This window comes from Pelodiscus sinensis, chromosome 1, assembly GCF_052426305.1.
Source record: "Pelodiscus sinensis isolate ZL-2025 chromosome 1, ASM5242630v1, whole genome shotgun sequence".
Classification (NCBI taxonomy): Eukaryota; Metazoa; Chordata; order Testudines; family Trionychidae; genus Pelodiscus; species Pelodiscus sinensis.
In genome coordinates this window covers 107569223-107581527 of record NC_143052.1, presented here as the reverse complement: position 1 = coordinate 107581527, position 12305 = coordinate 107569223, and the positions used below count along the sequence as shown (strand labels likewise).

Genomic DNA, 12305 nt, shown 5'->3' with positions numbered 1-12305 from the left:
AGGTTTCTCAAAGTGGTTTCGCAGACCACTTTGAGAAACACTGCCCTAGGGTTATATAAAATAGTTTAGTATTAACACAAGTTTCCTAACAGTGAAGTCCACCTCACTCCAGGCTATGATCTGACATAAAACTAAAGATTTGGCCAAAATTATAAAAACTAGCCAATAATTTTGGGTATTTAGTTTGAGATCCCATTAATAGGCCCTAATTTTTATAATGTGCTGAGCACCCATCTTCTGACTATTACACATGCTTTGTCTCAAATTGTTCATCTAAAATCACTAATCATTTTCAAAAATCTTTGCCTTGTAAAGAGAGCTAGCATCAACTCCCAAGAGGAACAGAAAGGGTTCTTTCCTCCTCTTTCTGTTCCAGTTTATTAAAAATGATTCTGAAAGTTCGCCTTCACCTGAAGTTAATCTGTATTAAAACAAATTCATGGATGGTATCTACATGTCAGACTTCAATGGGGCGGGGAGAGGCAGACTTCATTAAACTGGGAGTGACAATGAAGAATAATCTGAGACGTCTATAACCAGTGTGGAACTTTGATAAATGGGAGTTCCATCCTGCAAGTCTTATTTAGCCAAACTACTGATTAGCAGCAATTACTTCCTCCAAGCAGAAATCTTTCAAAAACAATATGGAGTACTCACTACAGGTTGAACATCTGTAATCCGTACTTTCCTAGTCCAATAACACCCGTGGTCTGGCATTGTCAACAATCCTGTGAGTGCTCCGGGGCTAGAGCACTCACTGAGAAAAACTGGTGGGCTAGGGCCAGGAGCATTGCTGGATTAGTAAAAAGCTGAGTCCCAGGGCCAATGGGGCGATTGGTGGCCCATGAGTGGATCCCAGGTACCTTCAGGGCCAACATCCGGGAATGGAGCCCCAGCACTCTAGAGGAGTGGAACCCAGGGATAGAGGCCAGGCCAGAAGGCCCAGCATTGGTGTCCCCTGGTCTGGTATATTCTCTGGTTTGGGACTGCTTAGGAAAGTTCAGCTTGTATAGTCTTTTTCAACATGATTTCAATATAGCATAAGTGTATGCAAAAAATGGACCAGATGCAAATCTGTGGAAGAAAAATGTGACTTGTTTTTAAGATGAAAGTAGCAGCAGAGACCAATGTGCTATGAGGCCAGGAATCCTTCAGCTAGTTGATGACCTTCAACTGTGTGTATACATGTAGAACTGCAGGCACAGCTCTGCAACAACCAGCGCTCAACCTAGAGTCTTCCATGTGGTAGAGACAGAGTTGGTCATGATGAACATAATGATTCATGGTTAAAGCTACTGGACAAGATCCTAAAGTGGCATTAAGAACAGTATGACATTGTGAACCTTAGAATACAAAAGACTAGCATAGATTTTTTTTCTCAACAGCTATCTCTTCACCATTCAGTGCTTCTACACTACACAAATAGCCCCATGTTAAACAGTGGGTCATGTGGTTTGACATGACAATTAAGTGCCACAATGTTATGGTATCAGGGTTGCAGTCCTCTGTGGTACACATGTTAATGAAGAGAGAGCATGATACACCTATGATTTTTGACTCATGATTCTTTTTCCATTCTCTTACGCTTGCTTACATATGGTGCTGTAATTGGTCCATTAGCACTGTCCCTCATTTGCTTCTCTGCTTTTATCTACATTGCATCAATCTAGCCCCTATCCAGCCCAAGATCAGGGACCTGCAACTTCTTTTCTCCTGAACTGAGCCCATCTGATAGTAGGCAGAGATGAGGAGTGAGGTCATTGTCATTGTAAGCCATTCACTAGTTTAAGAATCTGATGTCCACCAGCCCATGGCTCAATTTCACATAGTCTTCACCTACTAAATGTTGCATTTGCTTTCTGATTTAATTGATGTATATATAAAATCTCTTTCTACTCATCTGGCTCTCTAAGGCACACCCTGGCAGATACTGTGTGTTGAGGACTTCTGCTGCCATCAGAGGTTTTTCATATGGAATGTGCAACAGAGTGAATGAGATCAGAGATGTGTGCTCTCATCTATAAATGTTGTCTAACTTTTGATATATGTACTTTTATTCTGTATATTTCCCCTTGGCAGGCCAGGTTGCTGATTCCACAGCTATTTATTCAAAGAATAATCAGACTATATATCCAAAGTAACATCCAACTATCTAAGCAAGATTTGGCTTGGCTGGCTACATATTTGACTATGGATTTTGTATGTGGAGGATTCCATTTTTGGTTTTACTAGATACTATTTGGAATTTCAAACAAAAGGAAGAATGAGATTGTCAGTCCCCAAAAAGAAATATTTATGAAGTAAAACTTTTTTTAAAGAAGAGACAACATACAGGCCTGATATTAAGTTTTAGGAAACTCCCTGGACTACCACCCAAACAAATGTGCTCAAATACTTTCTTGTGATGTACAGTCTACAAATCTTAGTCTCCAGAGGGTAAAGGAAAAGACTGTGCTATAAGACTTTCTAAAACTTGGTATTAAAGAATTATAGGTATGATCTTCTTTGGTATTGCTGAGCTCATTTGAGACGTAGAAACTTAAATACTGACACATGACCAGCAATTTCAGGTTGCTCAGTTTTTGGGAGTCCCATGAGGCCACAAGCATTTCTATGCTCATCACTGACATTTCTTCGGTCAGGTATACACTATGGGCACAAGTTGATCTAAGCTTTGCAATTTGAGTTACATTAATAACATAACTCAAGTTGAAGCTTAGATCTACATACCACTGTGGGTCAATGGGAGACACACTTCTGCTGCCTCCCTCACTCTTTTCTTTCCAGTGGCGTACCATAGTCAACAAAAGAGTGATCAGTGGTCAATTTAGTGAGTCTTCACTAGACCCACTAAATCAACCCCCAGTGGATGGATTGCTGCAGATGGTTCCACCCTGTAATAGAGTCAAGCCCTAGACCCATGGTCACCAACCCATAGATTGTGATTGACAGGTTGTTTGGGGAGGCTCAACCATTTGATTGCAAGGTGTTTGGGCCCCCCACTGTTTCCCCTCACTCCCAAGAAGAAGCCCCCGCTGACGCTACCTTCAGTGTCAATGGAGGTAGTGCCAGCTTCCTGCTGTGTTGGGGGGGGAAGTCCTGCAGCTGTGCGCCACTTCCAGGGTTTCAGGAAGTGCATGGGCTGCTCCCTCCTCCCCCAAACAGTCGTCGTGTTTCCTGAAATGCCGGGTCTGTGGCGGGCCAGTGACTTACTTCCCCCGCTGCCTTCCTGCACAGGGGGGTGAGTCCCAGGACCGGAGATCATGTGGTCCTGGGACCTCCTCCCCCAGGGAGGCACCAGGGAGGTCTGTGATGGGACCTGGTGTTTCAGGAAACGCACCGGGGAGCAGCGCACGTACTTCCTGAGACCTGGCTGCAGGTACTGGCCCGAGCTGACCCTACCTCCTGCCCCCACCACCACCCTGCCATCAGCACCGTGCCCAGCCCCTGTCCTCTACTCCCACCAGCACCTTGTCCCAGCACCTTGTCCCCTGCCCCAACACCCACCAGCACTGTACTCCCACCACCCTTCCCCAGGATCCTGCCACCTGCCCCAGCACCCACTGGAACACTGTTCTCTGCTCCAGCATCCACCAGCACAGTTGGGGTGAGGCTTGGGGTGTTTTGGAGGGGTTGTTTTTTTGCATCTCACTTGTGTGGCCCTGACTGACTTTTCTGGGGGTCGGAGACCCCTGACTCAAAACAGTTGCCCTACTCTCCTCATAAATAAAGACAATGCTGAAACCTTTTGTGTTCGACATATTTTATTTTAAAATGAAGCCTGGCCAACAAGCCCCCAATTAGGGCCAACCCCCCACTTTGCCGCAGCATCATAGCATTCCTGTACCCCTCCCACCCCAAATCTAAGCCTATCAGACACTGGAACCCCCTGTCCTGAGCCTCTCACATCCTCCAAACTCTTGCACCCCCATATCTGCAGTCTTCTACCACAACACTCCTGAACCATCCCCACACACTGCATATCTGTGCCCTGAGCCCATCATACTCCCGACCTCCCTGCCCTAAGCCCCTCACACACCTCCACCCAAACTCCTGCAGCCTCATATCCACAAGCCTGTGGCTTGCTCAGCACCCCAAACCAAACAATCCCCAGTCTGGAGCCCCCTCCCCAAGCCAGCATCCCCTTCTCCACATCCTCCTGCATCCAAATTCCCTCCCAGAGCTTGCACCTCACCCCTTCCCACACCCAAATGCCTCATTCCCACCCCAGAGCCCACACCTCCTGTCTCAACCCAGTGAGGGTACAGCTAGACTACAAGAGTTTTTCTGGGATATCAGAGGTATCCCGGAAAAACTCTTCCACATCCAGGGATGCGTTTGTTCTTCCGCTTTTTTTAGCAGAAGAGCAAACATGCTCTTTCAGCAGCCCTGTATTCCTCGTTCCATGAGGAATAAGGGGGCTTCTGAAAGAAGGGGTTTTTCCAGCTGTTACAGTTTTCCTCCCTTTCAGGAGGAAACTCTCACTGGGTGACTCCTACCCCAACAGTTAACCTGTAGTCCACAGTGTCCAACAGCAGCCTTTTCCGAGTCACTTCAACTAGTCCACCGCTGCCCGTGTGCAGGGAGGGAAGGGAGACCTGGGCCCACCCTCTCTCCAGCTCTCAGCCCAGGACCCTCAGAACAGGGACGACAGTTTCCTGTTTGGTCGGTGGGGGCTTGCCATAACTCACTGACCCACGAGCCACTTCTCAGCCCTGTCCTGGGCTCCTTCCTCCCCTCCTGCTGTGCTCCGACGTGCTGCCCTCCTCCAGGATCTCCTGTTGACTTGTTCCGACGGCCTCTGTCTCTGGGGCTGCATCACCCTATGCCCCTTTGCCAGGGCCGCTCCCTGGTTCCCCCCCAGCCTTTTAAAAGCGGGCGCCCTCTGCCTGGGATGCTGGTGCAAACGCAGTCCCGCCTTTCGGCTTGGCAGCGCAGGGTGCTCCTGTACAAGAGCCTGCAGAGGCCGCTGAACATTCCTGGCACAGCCGCTTGAGCGCCGTGGCATTCAGGCCGAGCGCTGCATCAGTGCAGGGTGCGGGATTCCCCTTCCGGGACCCTGACACCCCATTACACCGACATTTGGCTCAGTCTAGATGGGCCAAATGTTGGAAAAACCTCTTCCAACAGACGGATAAAAAAAAAGCAGCAGTGTAGCTGTACCCTGAGTGTGCATAAGGGCTGGGGATAGCAAGTGATGGAGAGGAGGGGAACAGAGAGGGCGGGGCCTCAAGGAAGGGGTGGGGTCTTGGAGAAGGGATGGGGTAGATCTTGGCTTATCCTAACATTTAAAACGTGAGCTTGGGTGTAAAAAGGTTGGAGACCATTGCCTTAGACAAGCTGCGACCTTTACAGTGGGCATTTTTATTTCTGTTCCTGAAGTGTTTATTTTGTTTTTAAACTGGGACCTGCTTTGTCTTGTTTTTGTTTTTCTCTCCATTGGAGATACCTTAACGTGGGGCTGATTTTCAGAAAGAGCTAAATACCTCCGTCCTTAAAGTACTGAACTGGAATCCAAGCAAATCACTACTTGGTTTGGAAAACTTAGGGCAGAGTGATGATTGCCTTATACACAGTGAGGCATCCAATACCCTCAGAATCCCTTATTAAAATTGTGCTTATAGTTGAGGAGACTCTAGGGTGGGGCTTCACTTTTTGTGATTGAGGCACCTACTCTCTGTATACTCATAAATCATCCCTGATGGTATAGATTTTTATATGGCCCTTATCACTGTGCTTCCAGAGCATGTGACATTCTGACACACAGCTCATTTCAAATTACTCAAGCTTAACACTATGTTTTATCAGCACAGTGCTCTGCATATGTTCCATAAATAAACATACACAGTTCCAGAAAAGAATGCTAATATGTTTGTTTGACAAACACTGCTGCCTCGCCTCACCGCTGAACATGAAAGTATATTTGTTTAAATGAACATGCTCATACGTGGTTTATCACAAGCTCAGAGGAAACATTTTTTATGGGTGCCCCCTCCCCTTAAGTTTCCTTTTTTCGGTATCTGCTTGATGTCTGGCAGTTACTTGCTGACAAGGCAGCATGGGTCCAACATGCAGCTTTTGGTTGCTAAAAAGATCAGTTCTGCTGAAATGGAAAAATCAACCCCCATCAAATATTGATGCTTGGTTCAACCAGAGGGCTGACCATGCAGCTAAAGAAGGCATGGCTCTGCACAGAAAGGGAATGCCTGAAACATTCAAAGCAATTTGGGCTGACTTTTGAGACATCTCTGATGAATGTCAATGCCGAAGATAGATATGGCCCCTCCTCTTCCTTCTCTTTCTACTCACTCTTTCCTTTACTTTGGATATTATGACACATCTGGTACTTGGGTTGTTGTATAATTGGAAAAAGAAAAAAAGAAAGGAGGAGGGTGACCTGCTTTGGCTTCTTTCCCTGGTGTGTGGCAAGGTAAGGCCCATTTCTAATACAGACACAGAAATCTTTGAGGAAGTTGGCATCCTTCCACTCCTCCAGAGGGCAGGAGGAAGAGCACTCCCGGGGAAAGCAGTGCCTGCCTGGTGAGGAGGATCGATTTTAGGATGGAAAGGTGGAGGGCCCAGGCCTTCCAGCTCCCCCAGAGGATCTGTGTCTGTTTCTACCAGGAGGCTGGATCGCTCCAGGCTCTCATGTATGAAGCCCAGACCTGTCAGGCAGGCTTCCCTTGGCCTGAGAGCTCCCCAGTCCGGTAAGGCTCAGTGTGGTTGGATACAGGCATGTCCCTGCCTGCTTGTTCTGTCCGCGCTGCCTCAGCAGCAGAGAAAGGAACAAGCAAGCCCGGGAAGCAGAACACAGACGAGGAGGGGGGAAGCCGCCGCTTCTCGGTGCCGCAGGTGGCAGCTTCGCAGAGTTGTCGCCGGGGAGGGAGGAGGCACGTGCGTGGTGGAGCAGCCGGGAAGAAGAGCGGGGTATGAGGGCGAGCTGCCCGCAAAGCCCAGGCGGTTGTGCTGCCTGGCTGGAGGAGGCTCCAAGGTGCTCTCTGGGCAGCGGGGGGGTGCGCTGCGTGGGCGGGCAGGTGGCGCGGCAGCTGCAGGAGAAGCCAGGCTAGTGGTGCCGCGGAGTGAGCCCAAGGCAAGGGCTGAAGTTGGGGGTGGGGAGGGCGCCGCCGGAGCAGAGGCAAAGGCAAAGGCCAAGGCCGCCGGCGGAGGGGGCGGAGCTGCAGCGTTGCCCCAGTGGTGCGGAGGCTGACTGCCTCCCGGCGGGGCGGGCGGGACGCACCTGGCCGCGGCAGGTGAGGGAAGCGGCGTCACAAGGCCGGGCCGGGCGGCGCCTGGAGCCAGCCGCAGCCGGGCAGGGTCCCCGTGTCTCCGCTGCTGGCTTCCTTCCCCCCCGTGCGCTAGCCAGAGGCGATGCAAGCCCTGCTCCCGCCAGGCGCTGAGCGCGCTGCTGCCGCCGCCTCCTCCTCCTCCCCCGGCAGGATGAGCGGCGGGGAGAGCGCTGACTTCAGGCGGGTGGCGATCCGGCGGAAATCTAGCCCGGCCCTGGTCTTTGCTGTCCCCAAAGGAGGCGTCAGCTCCCGCCCGTCGCAGCGACAGGAAGCTCGCAAGGAAGCAGCAGGTAACCCCCCTTTGCGCCCCTCAGCCTGCCGCGCCCTGTGGCCAGGTCCCTCCCCGAGTGGACAGGCTGGACGTGGGAAAGCCTTAAACTCTCTGTGTGTGTGGGAGGGGGTGGATGAGGTTTGGCCCTGCCATGAGTGCAGGGCGCTGGGCTGCAGACCTTTTGATTCCTTCCAGTTCTAGGAGTCCATGGTCCAGGATGGGTGGGGGAGGGAGATACCTCCTAGTGGCCCAGCGCAGTGAGAGGCACCTTTCCCACTTCCTGGGAGCTCTTCAGGTCTGGCCACAAAGCCTCTCTCCTCCCCCTACAGAAGTTTGAGGGGTAGCCCTGTCTCCCCCTGGTTCACTAAAAGATTTCCACTCAACCCCGCCTTGTGTGACTCCTGGTTGGAAGGGCTCACAGATTGCTGCAAGCAGCTTGGGGCAATGCCTTTTGATTGTTTGTACAGTGCCTAGCACGCTGAAGTTCAAGACGAGGATGCTAAAGGGCTAGGGCAGCAGTGGAAAAACCCAGGCTCGTGAGTGGGCTGGATGAGTGGCCCTCTATCTCAGTGGGCCACAATCACGTAATCAAGATGGTTTCCCTAAGATAGGGTAGTTTTGCTAACTGTACTTGCGTATCTAGAATTTGCAGGGCGTGCCGATAGAATTGTAGCAGCACTTTGGCTGCAGAGGGAGTGCAGGACTCTCAGTGTTCTGTGCAATAAGAATGCACCTCATTTCATGTGCCTTGATTTACATAAAACAGGACTGTGTAGCACTTTAAAGACTAACAAGATGGTTTAATAGGTGATGAGTTTTCGTGGGCCAGACCCACTTCCTCCGATCAAATAGTGGAAGAAAATTGTCACAACCATATATACCAAAGGATACAATTGATTTACATAGATATCACTTTAGTAATATTGGTAGGAAAAAACTATACACATGGATACCTGCAGAATCTGGCAACCCTGTGAGCATGGGCCAAAGTAAATAATGTCTCGTGGGCCACACACACAACCCCACATGCAGCCCACGGGCCACAGGATGCCCCCCCCCCACGAGCTTAGGGTAATGCCAATAACTAATAAAAAATGGAAATATACAAGCAGTTGCCCCTTCACCACCTGGCAAGACTTCAAGGTGGCTCTGGTCTTACAGGCACTATCCCTTCTGGTGAAGCTGGGATCATCTGGCCATTGGGTCATAATAACATAATACAATAATGTTAAATGGTTCTATCCAATTATAATGAACGCAGTAGGGTATTAACTTTTCACTCTGATTTTGGTGGTGTTTTGTTCTGTTTGGGCAATGAAAGTAGGTTATGTATTTTTCTTCTGGAGGCTTCATAGCATGGTGATGTTTGCTTTTAAAATTCTCTTCTGGTGTTAAAAATGTCGTCTTGGGTCAGAAGTGATTGTTTCTACAAGAACTAATTTTTGCATTAAAGCAGCACCTACAACTCAGTTTGAATTCCCAGTATGTGAGAGTTGGCAGGTCTTGGGTTAGTGAGTCTGTCCAATAATGTCTAGTTTGGAACTGAGAAAATGCCATTACAAATAGCATGATCATACTATGTAAATATTCTGTATATGTGTATTCTGTGTTGTCTCTGACTTTTTAGTGACCAACTCTTATTGGATTTTCTGTTAGCTCTTTAGAGCCAATGTAGCTATAACAGAAGAATCTGGGAATTCTGTTTTATCTCATCCCTCCTGAATAGGCTTGTTAAGTTTTTTGATCATTCAGACCTATTCAGTTAAGGGCGTGGTGGGGGTTATACAGGTGTCACTTAGGCCTGCAGAACCTTTATTACAGATGGGATTTGGGGGGATAGAAGGGAACCAACTTGGCTCTGAGAACCCATTCTGAATGTGCTGGGCTTGCAAGTTGGAAAAAGAATCTATTTAACTGTAACTTGAGCACATGGAAACTGTAGAAGCAATAAACGTGGGATTCTGTCCTTGGTGATATTTTAGTTTTTCTCTTTAGAAGGAAGAAAAGAAACTCACCTGTTGTGAATAAGCGACCAACTGTGTTAATTTGCTTCTTGACACAGATTCAAGCTGGAAGTGCCAGCTGCCACTCCCTTAACCTAACCCACGATGTTAAAAGGAAGCTGTCAACTCAGATTTGCCTGCACATGTGAATCTGATGCAAACCAACTTTTATAAAACCCATCAGTGACAATGGCTGTACTGGAATCTTAAGAAGTTGTTTATGAGCAAAATGATATAGCAATTGCAGAGCACATTAATATACTAGTGAATGATTTTTTAAAAAAGCATTTAACCCTCCTTTTCCCATTTACTTGAAGGATTTTGCATAGGACTTCTGTAGTAGGAGGATAATTTTCATAAATAGGAATTGAGTAGTAACTCTTTCCTCCAAATGAGCAGCTGTAGTTTCGTTTGCACTTTTACTAAACCTTGGCAGTTACCCCTCTTTTTCACTACATTTGTGGGAGGCTGAGATACTAATCCAGATGAGTTGTTCCTTGTACTACATACATAGTATGAAGGAAACCCATCATGGCAGAAATCATGTTGATTGACTATACGTGCAGGGCCTTACTATGAATTCACGCACAATTGCTCTGACGGGTTTCTGGTGGCTTAAAGAACCATGAGAGCCACTAGAGGGCTCATAATCTGTTTAAAGAAATACTGTTCAATTCCTCTACCCTGCAATGTCATACTTAAAAGCTTCCATTTCTTAATTTCTTGTGTCACGTTTGATTATGGGGATGTTTATATTTAAAAGGGCTATATGGTACAGCCGTAGTGTCTAAAGTATGTGAGGCACTTTACTGACAAACCATAGCTGAAAGAGTTACTTTCCAAACAGACATGGAGAAGTCAAGAGGTGAGGAGACAGGAGAGGGGGGAGAGGACTCAAGAAAAATTTGTCTAGGACAAGTGGTGGTGATCAGCATTCCTTTTGTAACTCCATGGGTCTTTTTTCCCCCACTAACTATAATGTTTCAGGAGGGAGAGGTGGGTTAAGAGGCCTTGTGCTTTTACAGAGAGAAACTTAAAAATGGAAGAGGGCAGCAACAAGGTGAATGAAGTCAGAAGAGGGATTGCAGGTATACATACTCCAACCTACTGCCTCATTTTGCGCCCTGCCTGTGATGCTGTTATGTTGAATTTACTATAACTTTTCTATGGTGACCCTGTGTGGCAATCATAGGGCATTGTTCACTGCAAATCTGAGTAAACAGAGAAACTGAATAGTGAGAAAGTGACTAGCCGTTACTTAGGCAAGAACCATATCAAAAGTTTGAGAGAATAATAATGCACCAAATAGATACAACGCTTCCTATTCAGGCTACTTCAAAGAAATGCAGTTCACACGACATCCTTGTATTAAAAACATATTCATTTGCAACAGGGGTGAGGTACCTTTTTTGGGGGGGTGGCCACTGACCCACAGAAAAATAAGCCGGTGGCCACACACATTGAGAAGCACAAAAAAAACCCCTCATTGACATGGCTCCCAACTGAGAAGCAAAAAACTCCACAACATATAACTCAGGGTGCCAGGATTCCCCTCATGCTCCAGTCCCATGAGGAGGTACCTTGACTCAGGGCTAATAGATTTTTGTAGAGCCCCCCTCCAGTTCTTGGCCAATGGGAGCAATGGAGGTAGGGCGTGCAGATGAGTGTTTTCCTGTGTGTCCCCCCAGCCCAGGGGAAATGGCAGTGTGCAGAACCACTTCCTCCTTGCTGCCGGGCGGAGCCAGCCATCCACCCACAGGCTTGATCAAAGAGTTTGTGGGGCCCGAGGCATCACACTGACAGCAGGGCCTCACCAGTGGATGCTTCAGTTTAAGTCAAACTCAGCTGAGGGGTTACAGAATCCAGCCTGGGCTGCGCAAGTTGCTTGCTGGATATATTCCACAACACGCTGGCCGGGACAGATTCTCTGCTGTCTTGTGTGACTCTTCCCTCCATACAAATAAAACACAATTTGCAGCAGACAGGGAGAAAGGCCAATGACTTGGGCTGCATTCTGGCTCAGTAGGACCAAACTCAACCTAGATGTGTCAACACACTCGTGAGCCGAGCCAGCTCTGGAGCCCAGATGCCCACAGGGTGAGGCAGGGAGACCCTGGCCAGGCTGGGTACCTATGGAGATTTCCTGCGCAAAGGCCAGTGAGATGAGCAGCAATGCAGGTGACCAGCTTGTGCAGCAGCAGCTCCAGCCGCAGCCCCTTGTACTTGGGCTTGGCGCACTGCGGGGCCCTGAAGGCACTGGACCCAAGGCAACCACCTTGCTTGCCTTGCCCTAAGGCCGGGTCTGCCCACACAAGGGCTTTTAGTGCTGGCTCACTGCTGCTTTTCCACTGTAAGCCAGCACTCCTGCTCCAGCCACGTGTGTGTGCGGGTGAGGCTCCCAGACTCGCCCCCCCATGGCTGGAACATCAGTGCTAGCTTGCCCCAAGGAGGGGAAGACCCCAGCTCTGGGAGATTACTTTGGCCTGCAGGTTGTAGGTGCTCCATCTCTGATTTACAGGTAGGGAAAAGGAGACTGATTAGCCAGTTTGATTTCTTTTCATTATCACTTGCGAAATTTTCTCCTTTAATCTTGCCCAGGTAACTAGTGACTCATGCTATCTCCGGTGCTGCAAATGTACACTTTAGCCTTCTGGCACACCATAATGCATTTTAAAGCTAGGTGTTGGCATGATAGGAAGGGTGCCAGATCCTTTGCAGTTTCTATTTTAGTTCATAAAATGCTAG

The 12305-nt window shown here is 48.5% G+C and overlaps 1 protein-coding gene across 1 annotated transcript in view; it reads left to right on the top strand.

Moving 5' to 3' along the window:
- The first annotated feature begins 6679 nt into the window (after positions 1-6679).
- Positions 6680-12305, top strand: part of FGD4 (FYVE, RhoGEF and PH domain containing 4) — a 180247-nt gene continuing 174621 nt past the window's right edge. Inside the window, exon 1 of the mRNA XM_006114387.5 lies at positions 6680-7576. Coding sequence (XP_006114449.3) covers positions 7369-7576 — 208 coding nt within the window. The 5' untranslated portion in view covers positions 6680-7368. The remainder of the gene's footprint in view (positions 7577-12305) is intronic.